The sequence below is a fragment of the Scyliorhinus canicula genome, chromosome 1, assembly GCF_902713615.1.
Source record: "Scyliorhinus canicula chromosome 1, sScyCan1.1, whole genome shotgun sequence".
NCBI classification, from domain to species: Eukaryota; Metazoa; Chordata; class Chondrichthyes; order Carcharhiniformes; family Scyliorhinidae; genus Scyliorhinus; species Scyliorhinus canicula.
The window spans coordinates 268,342,277-268,361,035 of NC_052146.1; the positions used below are offsets into that span (position 1 = coordinate 268,342,277).

General features: G+C 48.1%; 1 protein-coding gene across 1 annotated transcript in view; it reads right to left on the reverse strand.

Annotated features, from left to right (window-relative positions):
• LOC119974222 (thyroid adenoma-associated protein homolog) overlaps positions 1-18,759 on the reverse strand; it is a 570,459-nt gene that overhangs the window by 206,670 nt on the left and 345,030 nt on the right. Inside the window, 1 exon segment of the mRNA XM_038812984.1 lies at positions 15,497-15,612. Within this exon segment, the coding sequence (XP_038668912.1) occupies positions 15,497-15,612 (116 nt within the window).

Sequence of the window (18,759 nt, forward strand, 5' to 3'; positions counted from 1 at the left end):
TGGTGCCTTGGGGCTGGTCTCCACTCGCACCCCCGTCTCATAGAGAGGCCCGGGGGCCACCGGGCACCCCGAGGGAGGAGGAGGGGCTGGGGCCTGTGCCAGTGACTCCTGCAGGGGAGGTCCCGGAACACCGCAGCACCTCGGACTCCCCCCATTCTGTCCCTGGTGCATCTGGTGGGCAGTGGCCATAACAGGGTGGCACCACTCCATCCAGGACGCTCGAGGAACAGCCTGGCCCATCGAAGCTGGGCTGCCCCAGGAAACGAGAGCCGATGGGGAGCCAAATTGCAGGGCAAGTGTCTCAGCAGTCCGCTTCCACTCCTGCTGTACCGTCTGGGGAGGCACAGAGAGGTAGTGGTAGGGCTCGTAAGGCCAGGAAGTTAGACACCTAGTAAGTTGGCACGGGAGCAGGGCACAGTTTAGTTAAAGGGGCTAGGGTACGTGTATATAACCTTTCTAATTAAACTCACTTTTACACCAATGCAAGCTGCCTCTGTGCTATGTTCGATGTTGGCGGGGTCGGGTAGGGGACTGAGTGCCACGGTGGTCGAGGGGTGAACGAACTTGAGCCCCGGTGGATGTAATGTGCACGTCCACGCCACTTCGCCCCCAGCGATTTGACAAGGCCATGCAATGGACTGGCCAGCACTCAGACAGGGATCAGGTGGAGGGCGTAAATGTGGCCATGTGTTAGACATTGTCTAACGATTTTGAACTCACAGCTCATCGCAGAGTGGATTGTCATCATCCTCTATGGCATCGGGCACACCCGCTTCCATAAGCAACCGTGTAAGCCCATCCCGTTGTGCCGCAGGTGGATGTGTAATGGAGGGGTGTGTTGCACGAGGACGTGTGGGAGGTAAGGGTGGTGGGTGGTGTGGGAGGTACGCCTCATGAGTGTTGTGAAAGGTGGGGGTGCGGGGTGGTGAGGTGGTGCCGTACAGTGGGGTCAGTGCCCATGCTCAGCGAGCCCCTACCACGTACTTGGTGAAACATGCGCCGATCAACGCCTCCCGTGCTTGATGGCCAAGCCGGTAGCGTCATGCAGCCTCCCATCCATATCCGGCCTCATGTCCCGTCGATTGCCCCCCTATCCTCCTCATCTGGAGAGCCGTGCCCGTCGTCGGGCTTCCCCTCAGTCTCCTCCTCTCCTCCTCCAGCACATCGCCCCTCTGCTGGGCTCTATTGTGCAGGACACAGCAGACCACAGCGATGCGGCTGACCCGCTCCAACGGGTACTGGAGGGCCCCTCCAGAGCGGTTCAGGCACCTGAAGTGCATCTTCAGCAGCCCAAACCACCTCTCGACCACACCCCTGGTTGCTGCATGGGCCGTCGTTGTAATGGTTCTCCCTGTCGTCTGTTGGCCTCCGTATAGGCATCATCAGCCATGATTGCAACGGTAACGAGCGCAGATGTGGCAGGATCTTCCCTGCGGTCGCAGAGCCACCTGAATGTTCACGGAATAGGTCCCCTTCCTGGTCATGAACACACGTCCCTGTTCTCCACGGTTGGCCGCATGGCCATGTGCACCCCATCGATCGCCCCACGGACCATGGGTATCCTGGCCACAGCTGCGAATCCCGCTGCCCGGGGCAGTCCTTGGTGGGGATGCCTGGGAGATGCCGGACAGGTCCCCACTCGGCGACTGGATCGACCCCGTGGAATAAAAGGTCAGGGCCCACCGTAACTTTGACGGTCCACGCGCGATAGCATGTCCTCCCCAGTTCCACGCGGTGGCCAGGTGTGCCATCAGGTGCAGGATATGGCGACGGTTTCCCGGGCTCATCTGAGTGTTCCTCCTGCATGCCCTATCCGGCAGGTCCTCGAAGGACATGTGGTGCCGGTAGACACGACGGGCTCATCGGGCAACCAGCGGCTCGTGGCACCTCTGGAGCCATGGCACCTCCTCCTCCACCTTCTCCTCCCCCCATCCACATTGGTATCCTATCCTGTGCTCGCACCCGTTGTTGTCCTCCACCTCCTGCACCTGCTGTGGCGGGTGCCCTTGCAGGCCTGAGCAGGTGCCACCTGGCTCACTGCAGCCCGTCCCTTTGCTGTAGCCGCTGCCTCTCTGAGCCGCCTGCGCCAACGCTGCCACAGGGCTGCATGCAGGGCAGCAGCCCCCACCATGGTGGCCAACATCGCTGGACTGGTGCCCAAGCATTATGATCGCAGGGGTGGCGGGGGTAAACAACTGGTTTAAACCATGGCGCATGGCTCCCTCCCACAGCCATATGCCATGGGCTTCATGGCCGCGCCTGGTTGCCCGGTCGCGCCATAGACACACATGCGCACCCACCCCCTGGCCACACCCATCTGTGCCCCAATCCTGTTGTCCGTCCTCATTATGCGCCACCACCGATGGATGGCAGTGTCCTCACTAGGGGTTGCCATGGGTCGGGCCGGCCACCTACCCGTCGGCGGGTGCTGCCAGCTCGGTGGCCCGCCCCCCCCCGGGTGGGGTCCGGCACCCATCCACCACGGGCCGGGGGATCGTGCTCAGCCAGCACCCAGGGTTGGATGCCCATCAGCCCGGCCGCCGTTATGGTGGCCGTGGCTTAGGCACAGCCCTGCCACTGCCGGTGGGGCTGTCCTCCCCACGCCACCCCCCAAACCTGGAGGCCCTCCCCCATCACCGTCTTGCCACCCCCAGCCACGCCTGTGCCCATCCCGTCACCCCAAAGGTCCCCGAACGCCGACCCCCTCACTTCCTACCTCCGGATTTTTAAAAGCAGGTTAGAATGGCGCCAGCGTGACTTGGGGTCATGCCATCGGATTTCGGCCCATCCGGACCGCAGAATCGCCGGGGCCCTGGTGAATCGCTAAACGACCCCCTACGACGATTCTTCAGGCCGCTCGGTGCCTATCACGACCATGCCATTTTCACTTGTTGGGAGAATCATGAAAATCGGACCGTCAGTGACGGGGATTCTCCGAACCGGCGCAGGCTGAGAGAATCCCGCCCATAATGTTGGAGTGATACCCATTCAATTTTCTTCTGGATGATGAATATTAGTTGATTCAGATCACTGCATGAAATGAATTTAATGATCACTGCTAGAAACTGACTCCATTACATTCTGTGTAATAGGAATAGATCATCGATTGGGATATAAATTTGGGTCAGAAACCAGCAGAACTAGATACGGCGGCACTAGTAATGAAGCTCAAATTAGCAATCAGAATCGGGGCAGGGGGAAACCAAAGGTTTCCTTGAGGAGCCAAGGGGTCAGCACTCCTGGTCCTTCTGGCCAACAAGGATTGCTGAAAGCACCACATATCTTGGCTAGCAGGCAGTTTCTGCCTCTGTTTGGCTGACGTTTCCCAACCTACTGAAACATGAGTAGTATGGGTCAACTTCAATCAAACTTGCAGTTGCACTACTAAAATATGTTAAAGATGTCCTGACATGCAGCCCTGTTGTGTGGTGTGTTGGAGTCAGGTTCCACAATTCAATTTTTGTAACACCCTTCCAATGCTCCCCCAACCTGCCATGGGGATTCATATCTGGGCCAGTGTTTCCATTCTCTTTATTATTGTAGTCCCAAGATGTGAAATTCCTAAACAGTTCTCTTGTGATCTTGATAAATGTCTGTAGCACAAATAAACAGCCTGACATTTTTTTTTTTAAGTACTTTACTGGTTAAGCAAAGGGGCTTCTTTCTATCAGGGGGTTGGCAGAGACAATCTGTGGTCAAGAGTAATTAGATTAACACTGAACTGTACATAAGTGCAAAGTGGTGAGGAGAATGGTGCAGTCAATAGGAACATGATAATTATGAAGGATTTCAATGTCAGAAGCATGGTGGGACAGACCAGGAGAAAATGGAATGTTGTGCTGTAATCAAAACTAACAGCAAGCAGTAGTCACTGTGTATTGAAACAGACAATCAGATCAGATTTCTAGGGGATAGAACTAGAAATTAAAACTGCAGCAGATAAAGTTAATCTTTAGAAGCATGGAGGAACAGATTCAAACCAGAAAACAGAAATAAAACAGCTAGATAAGGAGTGTCAACTAATCTAAATGTTAAATGTTTTAAGATTACATGGAAACAAGAGGTCCTGGGATGCTGAAACTGCTATTAAGGAAAATAAAAGCAGACAGCTGGCATGAATGCAATGGGCTAAATTGCCTCCTTTAAAAGGAGTGCTAGCAGTAATAATTGGGCTACAAAAAAATATATGTAGCAAACTAAAAACAAAACTTGGTACCCTTTGCTACTAACCACAATTTACTAAAGATGGGAAAGATCATTAAAGGATGAGTTTGAAAGTGAGAACTTATAAAGCAAATCTTTGATATGTATCTTCACAAATTAAACTCGTGAAACTGACATCTACTACAATGTAGATATTATCCAGGTACGTACTGATCGCAAAAAGCAGAGCAAATCTAACCTGGTTCATTGCCACATTGTCAGCTTTCTGTCAGTAATCAATATATTGATGGAAGGAATCATCAATATGTATCAAGTGATACATAGGGCTGCACATTGTTTGGCCGAGCAGCAGGACTTGGGGGGGGTGGGTGGGGGGGGGGGGGGGCTCAACTTGGCCGCTACCAGCTGACATGCCATCATAAACCTTGTCTCCCCGGCAACGTTCCATTGAGGCCTGGTTCAGCAATGGGCTACAGCTACCCCCATCGCCAGTGGTGGATAGCCAATTAGGCAAATGAAATTGCCCACTGATGGCGCTTCTCAGAAGGCATCTGGAAAGATCTCCCTTACAGAGGCCCAAGACTGGTCGATTAACTGAGGTGGTTTTTCTGGCAGCAATAATGGAGGCGGTGGTGGGATTTTGATCGTGCAGTGGAAGAGAAGGGGATTCCAATAATACCACACTGAATATAAGCTCTCCCTATTTGCTGTATCTGGGCACAGCTGCAGAGGACACTGCCACCTTGAGCTACCATTCATTCCCCTACCTACATTGCCAGTTCACATCTCTGACACTGGAGATGCCTATCTTTCAGTGCTGGAGTGCCTTCTAATTGGATGGGGCTCCCAGTAAGTGGTCACCTCCTTGAAAAGCATCCTCTGGAATCCAGAGGCAGCATTTGCGGGTTCTCGATCAACAGAGGGGTCAGGACCCGGACACTAAAATTAAGCCTTGAATGCAATAACCTATTCATTAACACACAGTTTCTGCTCCACCAAAACTACTGGGCTCCAGACTACATAACAGCCATGATTCGGGCATGGAAACAAAAGTTAAATGCAAGGAGCCAATGAAAGGCAATTGACTTCCATATCAAGGCAACATTTGACTGAGCATGGTACCAAGGAGTTGGAACAAAATGTAAGTTAATTGGAAGATCCTCCATTGGCTGCAGTCATAACTGTCACACATAAAAACAGCTGCTGTTGTGGTCTTCAAAGGTCAATCATTGCAGTCAATTCAGCAGTTCCTCTGGACATTGTCCTTAGCCCAGTTATCCCAATTATGTCCTTCATTATCTCGGTCATAAAGTCACAAGAACGGCATCAACTTAGCATGAAGGCCAAGGGGTTGCAGAATAAATCAAATGCAAATGGGAGTATATACTCAATGGTAAGGTGTCAAGGAATGCAGAGGAACAGGGTGACCTAGCAACTCAATGTGTTACTACCTGAAAGGGTGACTGAAGGTAGACAAAGCCATAAAAAAGGCTAGTGCAAGAGTAAAGAAGTAATGAATGCAATGGGCTAAATGGCCTCCTTTTAAAAGGAGTGCTAGCAGTAATAATTGGGCTACAAAAGAAATATACGTATCAAACTAAAACAAAAACTTTGGTACCCTTTTGCTACTAACCGACAATTTACTAAAGATGGGAAAGATCATTTAAAGGATGAGTTGAAAGTGAGAAAGTGAGCCCATTTAGCCCATTGCATTTCTAGGGGTGATACTACTACAGAAACTGTATTACCGATAGTTTACAGCATACATACATATAATATTGCAAGAGTCCCAAGAAGGTTTAAACTCAAAGGTTTATTCAATTAATGAAATGCAGGTCACAAAGCGGCAGGCAGCATCAGTCCCAACCCATAATAATTGAGGCCGAGGAACAACCTTAGTTCGGTTGTATTTCTCAGGCCTGCTCGATGGCTTGTACCTTCACCTCCATTGAGTGAAAGCCATCATTGTCAACCCCATATCCGAGGTATGTGACCTCTTTCACGTAAAATATACACTAGTCCCTTCTTAGGCAGATGCCTGTCTCAGAGAAATGGCAGGGGACTTCTTCAAAATTATCCAGGTGACCCTTCTTGGTGGATCCAAAGAAGGTTCAGCCAGCAAGTTATGCTTGGACGCCATGTTGTTTATGCCACGAATTGGTTCCTCAGCATCTCCGGAAGGGATGGCCCATAGTCGCAATACTTGGCCAATTTGCGTTGGCGCGTCAAGAATTGGCTGCGTTGAACCTGTACCGCTGTACACACATCAACGGTTTGGGGTCATAATGGTCCACCACAAATGCTATCAGCTGGTTGAAGGTTTTTGAATCTGGGATGGCAGGGTAGGTCAGGTTTTTAATTGTGTTAAAGGTAGGGGCTCCACAGGTGGTCAGGAGTATCACCTTTTGCGTTCATCTCCTCTAATCACATTCGCCTGAAAAAGCAGTGCATCCGTTCAACGTACTGGGGCCAGTCTTCTACGCCTGTGTTTGGTCTGACCATGCTCCCTTGCAGTGAAATTCAACCGGTTCAGACGTCCAGAATCGCAGTCAATGTAGTTCCATTTTTCCTCATTGCCAGTATTTGATAATATTTAAACTCAAAGGTTTATTCAGTTAAATGCAAGGCGACAAAGCGATGGGCAGTATATCCAGTCTCAGCCGGGACCATCTGAAAATGCTGGTTCCAATCCTGGCTGGCTTTCATCTGTCTGATTTAACGAGCCGTGCTGTTAGGCCTCCGCCCCGCAGCGGGGAAGCTCGTATTCCACGAGCCTACGGGGAGATCAACTGGGTCATCCCCGTGGGTCTTGTGGGGGTTATGACAATACACCTGGGCGATAGCAGGCATTTAGACGACAGTTATGAGGACAATTTCTAGGGGTGATATGGTGGCGCAGTGGTTAGCACTGCTACCTCACGGCGCCGAGGACCCGGGGTCGGTCCTGGGTCACTGTCTAAGTAGAGTTTGCACATTCTCCCGTGTCTGCGTGGGTCTCATCCCCACAACCCAAAGATGTGCAGGGTTGGTGGGTTGGCCAGGTTAAATTGCCCCTTAAACTGGACAAAAAAGAATTGGGCATTTTAATTTAAAAAACAACACAGCAGAGAAGTTCATGAAACATTTAATAGAGGGTTTTTAAAATTATGAAATTTTTTTATTGAATAAATAAGGAAAGACTTTGATCAGTGACAGGGCAATTCATTAAAAAAATTATCCAATAGAGTAAGGAGGTCAGTTTGGAGAAATTTCTTTACATTGGGTTGTTGGAACATTAAATGCTTTGTCACAGGGTGTGGCTACTGGAGAGAACAATGTATCTTCAAAGATAAATGTGGGTAAACATTTGAAGCAGAGGAAAATACAAGGGCACAAGGAGAGAATGGGCAGGAGTTTTAATTTCTACTTATTATTTTAAAGAACCAGCTCAGACATGGTGGGAAAAATGGCTTCTTCTAATTGCATACTGCTGTGGTTCGTAGGGAGCAGGGTGGCAGCAGATGTGGGCTTGTTGGCGGACCGAAATTTTTGCATTAAGGTGGGGAGGGTGTGTGAGTAGTATGTGGAGTTCAACCGAAGTGGGGAGGTCTTGTCATCGTTGGTTTGGGAGGCATTGAAGGTGGTAGTGAGGGGTGGGGTCATCACATTTAAGGCAAAGGTAGATAGGGAGATGTGGTTGGAGTGTCAGTATCGAGAAAATTTTGGAGGGCATGGAAGATACGTGAAGGATCCGGAGCCAGGGTTATTGGTGAGGAGGAAGGAGTTGCAGGCAAAAATTTGACCTTCTGTCAACGGGTGGGGGTGGTTCGGCAGCTGAGGCAAGTGTGAGGGTGGTGTATCAGTATGGTGAGGCCAGTCGATTGTTGGCGGGCCACCTCGGGAGGGAGATTATGCAGATTGGGGGGATGGAGTAAGTGGGGTGGTGGTGGGAATGTGGCCGATAGGGGCCGGAGAGCAGGGCGGGCCAAAGGCGATGGCCTGAGGCAGTGGATACGCGGCACACTCCCCGAGTACTGATTTTGTGCGGGAAAACCGATTCTCCGCCGCATCGCCAAACGAGATTTCGGCGTTGGGGTGCAGAGAATACAGCCCCCTGTGTTTCACGTCCACTCCACACCATCCCCTTCCATAGCCCCGAGTTCCTTAGCACAGTGGACAAGGGCCCTATAGCCCAATGCAAACAACATTGTCTCATTCCCTGCTGCAGTGCAAAATACTCTGTGTTCATGCTGTTCGTGCAAATACGCGCCATTGGTTCCTTATGCAACAGTCGCACCCACAGCACTATCCCAAATCTCTCCAATACCGGCATCAAGTAACCCCACTCTACCTGATCAAACGTCTTCTCTGCTTCCAGTGCCACCAACACCTCTATTTCCTTTCCCGCTGCCAGAGACAGGACCACATTCAGCAACCTCCTCACATTCGAGACAAATGCCTTCCCTTCACAAATCCCATCTGATCTTCCCCAATCATCTTCGGGGGACATCTTCCGAACTTGACACCTACACCTTTGCCAATATCATGGCATCTACATTCAGCAGAAATATGGGCCTGTGCGACTCACACTCCACCGGATCCTTGTCCTTTTTGCAGCAACAAAATCGAAGCTTGTCCCATCATTGCGGCAAGACACCCCCAGCGATCCGCATTCTCAAACATTCCCACCATTAGCACCAGCAACTTGTCCTTAAATTTCTTATAGAATTCAACTCGGAACCCATCGGGTCCCGCCGCCTTCCCTGCCAGCATCCTCCCAATAGTCTCTTTCGGGCGGAAAAGTGGAACTGAGTCCACAAAAGATCAGCCATGATCTCATTGAACGGCGGAGCAGGCTTGAAGAGCCAGATGGCCTACTCCTGCTCCTATTTCTTTTGTTCACCTCCTGATCCCCACAACGGCCCCTCCAACCCTGCTCTACCCTCCTCGCTCAGCCTCGGATACTTCAAACCGTCCAGGAATTCGCTCATTCCCTGCTCCTCTCCGGTGGCTTCAACCGAGTCAAGTCCCTATTAAACTCCTCAAATACTTTCTTAATCTGCTCCTGGCCACCACCAGCTTCACCATCCTATTCTGAACCAACTCCCTCACCACTGCCTCCCAGTGGCACATCCTCCCTGCCTTCTCCCTGTATTCTAGACCGCCTCCATCACCCTTCTCAACTGTGCACGATTCATCGAACCTCCTTTCTCTTGGCCAAGAAACCTGGGTCCGGGTCCCCCGCATGTCTCCCATCTACCTCCAAAATCTCCTCTATCAGCTTTTGGCGTTCCTCCCTCGCCTCCTTGTCCACCTGTCATGGGTCAGGGTTTAGAGAACCCCAAAGTGTACCATGGATTTCACCTGACCCACAACTTTTAATAGATTGTGGTATGGGGAGCACACGGCCCACTCTACAGGTGTGGTACAGTAGAAATGGAAAAGTAATATTTAAAGCAAAACAATGTTTATTCTATGAACTCAAGTTAATCTTTTTAAATCATGCAGTGAACATCTTCGCGACCATCAATTCAAATACAATCCCCAAAGAATACAACACTAAGTAATGATTAAGCTGTCCTTTTATCATCCATCAGACTTAAAAAACCCTCAAAATAGAAAGACATCAGGCTTAACTTCACTACCGAGAACATTTATAATTCTGAATTCACCAAATGATCTAGAGATAGTCTTTTGATGGCAGAGAGAACAGCAGTACACCTGCTTGGTCTGGCTTCAGCTCCAACAACTGAAAACGAAACTAAAACACACCCTGCAACAAACAGCCTAAAATAAAAGTAAAAAGCTGACAGACAGCCCAGCTCCACCAATCTCTGAGATCAATGCAGTAGTAAACACTCATTTCTTAAAGGTACTCTCACTACAGCTATTCATATACACACCCATTTATAAACACCCATTTCTTAAAGGTACCCTCACTACAGCTATTCATATACACACCCATTTATAAACACCCATTTCTTAAAGATACTCTCACATGACACACCTTGCCTTGATCAAATCACCTCCCCCCTCACTACTGTCTTTACTGATACGAAACCTCCCCCGTGCAATTAAACCCCACATGTTCCTCAATCACCGTCCCAATTTATCACAAAAGCTCTGGTCCGCTAACAACCCCACACCCATTCTCCACCCCAGCCTCTGGACCATCCCCTTCTCCAAAACCACATCCAACCAATGCGGAGCATGTTCCAAAATCACAATTGGTGAGTACTCCGACCTCCTGACACCAGCCAATGAATAAGTCTATCTTCGAGTACACATGGAGTACCGGAGAGAACAATGAATATACCTGTTCATTCAGGTGTAAGAACCTCCAAGGGTCCACTCCTCCCATCTCCCTCATGAGCCCAACCAGTGTCTTCACACCCCCAGGCTGGACCAGCGAGTGAGGCTAAGACCTGTCCACCTTTGGTCCCTGCACCATATTCTAATTCCCCCCTGAGAACCCCAAAGCCTAATATAATTGTAGCCAACAATCAACTAAGGTAAACTACCCTCCCCCGTTTATCCAACCCAAAACCCTGATGTACATAACAAGAAACAACCGAAAAGAGAGATAAAGGCTAAGCACAATCCCCATCGACTCAATCCAAGTCCCAATTTCAGTCCCATCTCTCATTTCAGTTCTAGTCCTTCGGTCTTCACGAAAGTCTTCGCCACCTCCACTGTCTCGTAGTAGAAGTCCCTCGGTTTGTACATCACCCTCAGCATCGGCGGGTAAACCATGCCAAACCTCACGCCGGTGCTATACAATGCCGCCTTCACCCATCCGAAGGCCGCCCGCCATCTCGCAGGTTCCATCGTCAAGTCTTGGTATATTTGAATACCAACGCCTTCCCACTTCACCTCACGCTTTTGCTTCGCCTAACTCAGGAACTTCTCCTGAATATGAAACTTACGGAAACAAATTATAACTTCTCTTGCAGGGTCATTTGCTTTCGGCTTGAATCTGAGCAACCAATGTGCCCTGTCCAACACATATCGGGAGGGTTCTTCCCCCTCCCCCAATAGCTCTGCCAATATCTTTGTGAAGTACTCGGTCGGCCTCGGGCCCTCCACCCCCTCAAGCAGGCCCACGATCTGTAAGGTTTGCCACCTCGACCTATTCTTCAGGTTCTTCACCTACGCTCTGAGCCCTTTGTTAGCCACCGCCATTCTCTGCAGCTCCTCACCCATCGAGGTGAACTGGTCACTGTGATGCAACAGGGCCTCCTCTACGCTATTCAGCTTCTCTCCCTGTTCCAGTACCTCGGCTGATGTCTTCAACACTGCCGCCTTCACCGGAGCACCCACTCCGTCATTGCAGCCATCATCTTCCGCAGCACTTCCATACATTTGCTGAATTGCCTCTCGAATTCTCCGGCTATCAACTTGGTCAGAGTTTCCACTGTGAGGGGAGCGGCCCCACCCAGCGATCCCCCTTGAGCCATCTTTCCTCCTGTCTGGTTCACCCATTCACTCGAGAGCAATCTTTCACTCACCCCCTTCTTTGCAGTGGCTTACTTCTGGCACTTCGACATCACCTGGCTCACTTATACCTTCCTGCACCAGCTCGTTCAAAAACTGCCCCTGAAACTGGCCATTAAAGTCCAAAAACCAGAGCTTTGAGCAGGAGCCAACCAATGTGCAACCTCCAACTCCATGCCATCACCGGAAGCCCCAAATCGCTCCTCATATGACCCAGATCTTCATTCTAGGGATCATTCTTGTGAACCACCTCTGGACTCTATCCAAGGCCAACACATCCTTCCTTAGACACAGGGCCTAAAACGGCTCACAATACTCAAAACGGGGTCGGACCAGAGCCTTATACAGCCTCAAAGGTTCACCCTTGCTCTTGTATTCCAGCCCTCTCGACATGAATGCTAACATTGCATTTGCCTTCCCAACTGTCGACTGAACCTGCACGTTTGCCTTAAGAGAACCTTGACTTAAGACGCCCAAGTCCTTTTGTGCTTCTGATTTCCTTTCACAAAAGGTCACGGTGCAGTACAGAAGGGGAGATGTTTAAAGAGATAGCGAAGCATCATATATCCTGGAAGCCGATGCACTCTCTGTAAGGCGGCAGGATTTTCATGCTATGCCTCCCTTTTCGAGCTCGTGTGTGCTCCTGCATGCCAAGCACGTTTCCGACTTTCCAAATGTGGTAAGCTCAACAATAACTACGAGGACCTTGTCATCTGAATGTGGCCCGGCTCTGCTCCTCTCAGCCAACTTGTGGTCATAGCGCTCTTGCCTGCACCCTTTAATATTACTTTTCAATGCTCCATTTAGTGATTGCAAGGCTCTGTTCACAACATAGGGATGCAGTGCTGTGTGTCCCCTCACCTTAACACTAGCCTAAGGCAGTGATGCTAATTGTAAATTTTGAAAAATTGAGCTCATTGGGGCCCTAGAGGAAGCTCCGGAAGTGCATTTTGTAGCTTGATACTATCCCGAGGGAAGCAATTGGACAGGAGCGAGGACGTAGTGAAGCTGATGTGTGCACTTGATTATCAAATGAACGTAACCTGAGGGCTTCAGAAGGTCTGAGCCTGCTGCAGTTTGCCAGGGAGAGCCATGATCGAGGACTGTCTTTGTTCAGGAGGAGGCATCGTAATGTATAGCTGGCAATGTTGGAATCTCATCACCTTCAGGTGATTCACATCCATAGCGAAGTGAGGGTGAATGTAGGCTAGCATCCCGAACTGCAAAAACTCAATGTCAGTGCAATTGAGAAGATGACAACATGGGTCATGTCTAAATGGATCTCTGGCAACATGCATTATATCCTTGGTAGCATTAGCCCAAGTACAATGCGATCTAAAATGTGTATGTGCATAGGTTTGTTCTTCTGGGTGACACAGAGAGTGCTGTACAGTTGCTGGTGCTGGATCTCCTTGAGGAGCTTCGTCACATTGAAGACATGCAGTTACAAGCCTAGCAAGGATGGTAAAGCAGCTGCTGCCTTTTGTGGGCTGTCATAGCGACAGAGATGTGTAAGAGTCGCTTGAAGAGACAGCACCTGCACCTTTTCTCTTGAGGTCTGACCCTTCTTCAAAGAATTCAGGACAATGTGAACTTCATGGGCTGGATTCTCTGAGCCTCCGCGCCAAAATCGGGGTTCCCGGAGAATCGCTCGGAAATCCCTTGTGCGTGATCTGTGCGGCGCGGGCAGGGGACCGTTGACAGAGCGCCCCTACTGGCCAAGTTCCTAATGGTGTGGTTCTAATCACGTATCGGCCGTCAGGAACATCGGGTGGCGTCTGCGGACTCAGTCCGCGGCCGTCCTAGTGGGGGCCGGGGGATCGATCACGGGGGGGGGGGGGGGGGGGGCCTCAGGGACGGCCAGGTGAGTGATCGGGTGGCACGGAATTGCAGGCACACTCGATCTCGAGGGGGCCTACATTTTTGATGCCGCTCCGCAGTGCCAGTCCGCAACTGCAGCCGCCACCGTGCTCATGCGCGAACTCCCGACCGGAAGTGCGGGGCCCCGTATCCGCAGCCAGAGCTGCGGGAAGCATCCCAGGGCCCTGCCAGCCTCCTGCAGGTAGGAGAATCGCTTAGGACTTTCTTAAGGAAAGTCCAGAGTGAAGTGTCAGCATTTTTTGCAGGTGTGGGGACATTGCCCCATTTTTGGAGAATCCAGCCCCATATGTAAGCATTCGTACTCAGTGAAGTGAATGGTTGAAATGAAAAGATAGTGATGATGGTGTTCATGTGGGTCCATGACAGAGCGCACTTGTTCAAGAGGATAATCACTACTGCTCATCGCCCTCCTCCTGGAATCTGGTGGCTATGAGGGCACATCTGCCTCGCCTGCCCTATGCCTCTTCCCCTGCAGCCTTGGCTTCCTTGACCTCACCACCCTCATCACCTTTGATGTCCTCCTCAATGGAGGAGATCTGCAGCTCTTCCACCCTATCATCTGGCAGCTCCTCCCCACTTTGCTTTACCTGGTTGTGATGCTTGTTTTCTATTTCTTCCTATGACAATTAACAAGTCACTGTGGGTTAAAGAGCTTGGTACTAGCGTAGGCAAATATTCATCCCTAAAATTGTGCCCAGCACAGAATGTATTTCAATATTCCCCTTCCTCCTACCCTTTAGATGATGATACTAGATTCTTTGGCATTACATGTTTTGTCAGGAACTGAGATTATTTGGGGTGGAAGGAGGGCAGAGGTTAGGGCTGAGGCTTCTCATGTGCTAACCTGCAAGGGGAACCATTGTAACCTGCCTGTGAAACATGTCAAGTTACCTAATTTCTCCGAGCTCCCTCCTAATTCTGGGGAATTTTGAAGCTGTGACCAAGGGGTTAATACAAGATGATCGATTAGTGCCACTTCTCAGTATGCATCTCGCAGGAGTGTCCTTCATTTGCACCTTTTGGGATTTCCTGGATTGTGAATAAAGGGCTCTTTTTTTTTTTTATAAATTTAGATTACCCAATTATTTTTTCTATTAAGGGGCAATTTAGCGTGGCCAATCCACCTACTCTGCACATTTTTGGGTTGTGGGGGCGAAACCCACGCAGACACGGGGAGAATGTGCAAACTCCACACGGACAGTGACCCAGAGCCGGGATCGAACCTGGGACCTCAGCGCCGTGAGGCGGTTGTGCTAACCACTAGGCCACCATGCTGCCCAATAAAGGGCTCTTAACCTGTCTCAGCTGTATCAGTGTTCCTCAATTCTGGCCTCATGTGCATCTTTCATTTGAATTGTTCCACCACTGCCAGCCATGCTTTCAGTAGTTGCCTAGCCCCTAAGCTCTTGAATTTCCTTCCTAAATCTGTTTCTCAACCTCCTTCTCCTCCTTTAAATGTTTGAAACCCCACCTGGTTGACAAAGCTTTTTTTCACTTGTACGAATATTCTCTTAAGTAGCTCAGTGTCAAATTTTGTTTGATGATTGTTTCTGTGACATACCTTGGGATGTATTACTACATTCACAGTGCTATATAAATACAAGATGTTGCTGGTACAGAAGCAAAAGAATAAAACACCAAAATCCTTACAATTACTTCAAGAATTGTAACTAAATTGGCAGACAGAACACTTGGTTATTTTTACCGTAATAATGACATAATAACATAAGGCAGCTTTGCCAAAAATTTCACAAGACTCAAGACATAAAGAAACTGCTTTCCATTTTGCGAATTATGACAACTAGCATAAAAACCATGAAAGGGAAAAGAATTGGTACCATTTAATCTGCCAACACTTAGATACATGCACAAAAAAATATTAAAATACACAAGCAAACATATTGAAAATTTAGCTGCAGATTCTAAATATACCTCTACTCCTTATTTAGTACTGACTTCCACTGAATTTCAAACTTACCTTGTTGCCAACCATATTTTGGCTCTGGTGCAGCCAATGATGTCATGCAGCTCTTGGTGAAGACTTGAATTGGTTCTTTGTTTTGAGTCAAAGTGAGACCGCAATAAATGAACTGCCTGAATAAATGAAAGCAAAACAATTTGTTGACTGCAGTGACAACCAGCGGTTAACTGAAGACAATTCCAATAATGACAGCAAATATGTGACAACGCATCAGAAATTGCTTGAAATTAACTTGAAAGGCACACCAGTGTGAGGGTTTCAGCTAATGGTAAGTACAATTTGCAATGAATTCTACAGAGGTTTAATGCATCATGATGGCCTTTCATTTTTTTCAAATTCCAAAACAATATCCCTGTAAACATTCTTCAGCAGAGGAAATCTGCCATCCTTCAGTGGTCTCATTTTCATGTGGCTCCTGGGCTCACAGTAATGTGATTGATTCTTCACTGCAATCTAAAATAACCTAGCATAGAAACATAGAAAGAAGTCTTACAACACCAAGTTAAAGCTCAACAGATTTCTTTGGAATCACTAGCTTTCGGAGCGTAGCTCTTTCATCAGGTGAGTGTCAGTGTCTATATGCGCGATCTTCTTGGAGATCCTCTCCACTTTGAGCCGGTAGTTTGCAGTGTTGATGGTAGCCATGATGTGGAGATGTCGGTATTGGACTCGGGTGGGCACAGTAAGAAGTCTTACAACACCAGGTTAAAGTCCAACAGGTTTCTTTGAAATCACTAGCTTATGGAGCTTAGCTTCTTGAAACCCTCGTGTGAAAGATGGGGTTCAGTGAGACCAATTGGCTTCAGGTGTGACAAGCATCTAGGAGGAGTTGATGAGAAATTCATAGAAGTTGCTTTTGGTGGCATCGGTCACTTGGCTTAAGTGTGTGGTGTGTATGACCATAGGTCATTTATTGGCTTACTGGACTTACTGTATTAAGTATAAGTTAGATTTTGTAACTTGTGTTATCCTCAAGAATTTATATATATTTGTAAAGGTATAGCTGTGGATGAAGGACTACAGTAATTCAGGGGCTGGGTTAGCACATTGGGCTAAATAGCTGGCTTTGAAAGCAGACCAAGGCAGGCCAGCAGCACGGTTCAATTCCCGTACCAGCCTCCTCGAACAGGCGCCGGAATGTAGCGACTAGGGGCTTTTCACAGTAACTTAATTTGAAGCCTACTTGTGACAATAAGCGATTCTCATTCTCATATAGTTCATCTTGTTTAACACATGTTTTATTCTTTGATTAAAGGTTAATCAGCAGATTTTGTTCAGTAGCTGCTCTCTCCATTTTTATGAGCAAAAATATAAAAGTTAGGATCTATCAGGTCTAGTTCTGCCCAAAGATTTGACTTACCCAGCAGTAACATCAGCTGGGATTGTAACACATGGATCCAACAAGCCAGTCGTAGCTTATTAGTAACATTCTTTGAATCAGAAAGTTAAGGGTTCCACCTTCACTCGAAAGATTCAGTATATAGTTCAGGCTGATACTCCATTACACATCTAAGGAAGTGCTGCACTGTCTGAGTTGACACCTTTCAGATTAAATTTTAAACTGGGGTTCTGTGTGCTTCTAAATTGGGTATAAAAAATACCATGTCACGATTTGAAGAAGAGGAGAGTTCGCCCCATGGCTTTGACAATAGTTATTCCTCACCCGACACAACTAAAATCAGAATGTTGGCTGGGTTTTGTGCTGATGTCTTAAGGTAAGCCTTGACCCCAGACTTTCTGACTTCGGCGAAGCTTTAGTCCATAGTCTTTTATTGCGGAAATAAATCTTAAAAAAAATATATTGTTTATGGATCAAATAGGGTTAAATAGCAATGAAAAAAATCAAGATGAACGAAGCAGATGATTAACACCAACTCACATAGTTTCATTGCTTTGCAGCAGTTCACAAAATCCTGTCTGGTGAATGGTGTTACTGAGCAACCGACACAATGACACAGTGGTTAGCACTGCTGCCTCACAGCTCCAGGGTTCAAATTCGGCTTTGGGTGACTGTGTAGAGTTCGCACTGTCTCCCCATGCCTGTGTGGGTTTCCTCTGAGTGCTCCAATTTCCCCCCACAGTCTAAAAATGTGCAGGTTAGGTGGATTGGCCATGCTAAATTGCCCTTTAGTGTCCAAAAGATTAGGTCAGGTTCCTGGGTTACGGGGACAGGGTGTAGGCATGGGTTTAAGTAGGGTGCTCTTTCCAAGGGCCTGTACGGACTCGATGAGCCGAATGTCCTCCTTCCGCATTGTAAGAATATAGAACATACAGTGCAGAAGGAGGCCATTTGGCCCATTGAGTCTGCACCGACCCACTTAAGCCTTCACTTCCCCCTATCCCCGTAACCCAATAACCCCTCCGAACATTTTTGGACTCTAAGGGCAATTTATAATGGCCAATCCACCTAACCTGCACGTCTTTGGACTGTGGGAGGAAACCGGAGCACCCGGCGGAAACCCACGCACACACGGGGAGAACGTGCATACTCCGCACAGATAGTGACCCAGTGGGGAATTGAACCTGGGACCCTGGCGCTGTGAAGCCACAGTGCTATCCACTTGTGCTACCATGCTATGATTCTACAACCAAGTAAGTATTTGCTAAAATTTGTTAAAATTACCTCAGTCTACATACATGATGCTCTTCTACTTTGACCTCTATACTTGACATATGGTCAATCAGTTCACCAAAATCACACTGCAATGTTATTAGAGGTTAAATGAAAATGAATGATCAAAAGATTTACTGGCTTCCATTAATCAAAAACATCTGTGCTGTACTGTTCTATGTTCTATTACTGTGAAACCAATTACCTATATTACAACAGTGACTGCATTCCAAAGTATTTCATTGATGACAAAATGCTATGAGACATCCAGCGGTCTTAAAAAGTGCAATATAATTACAAGTCTTTTTTTAATATTAGAGTACTTTAAATTACACCGCAAGATTTCTCAAAAAGGAAGGTCTGCTGAAAATATTGTGAAATATTGGGTCATGCACTCTGTTAATCTAGACTGACAGTGTTGCTGGATACTAGCTTATCACCTAACGTGCTCTACATTTTGTATTTACACAGCATGAACATCTGCATTTAGATTCCACCCTTCTCCAATTTAAATTTGCTTAAATGTTTCATTGTCTCCAGATGATGTCCACAATTCACTTTAAAGGGCAGGGGTAATGAAATGTTATGCTGTACAGTTGTTAGCAATTAGCGATCTAAAACATCTTACAATATGAAGATCAGATGTTTG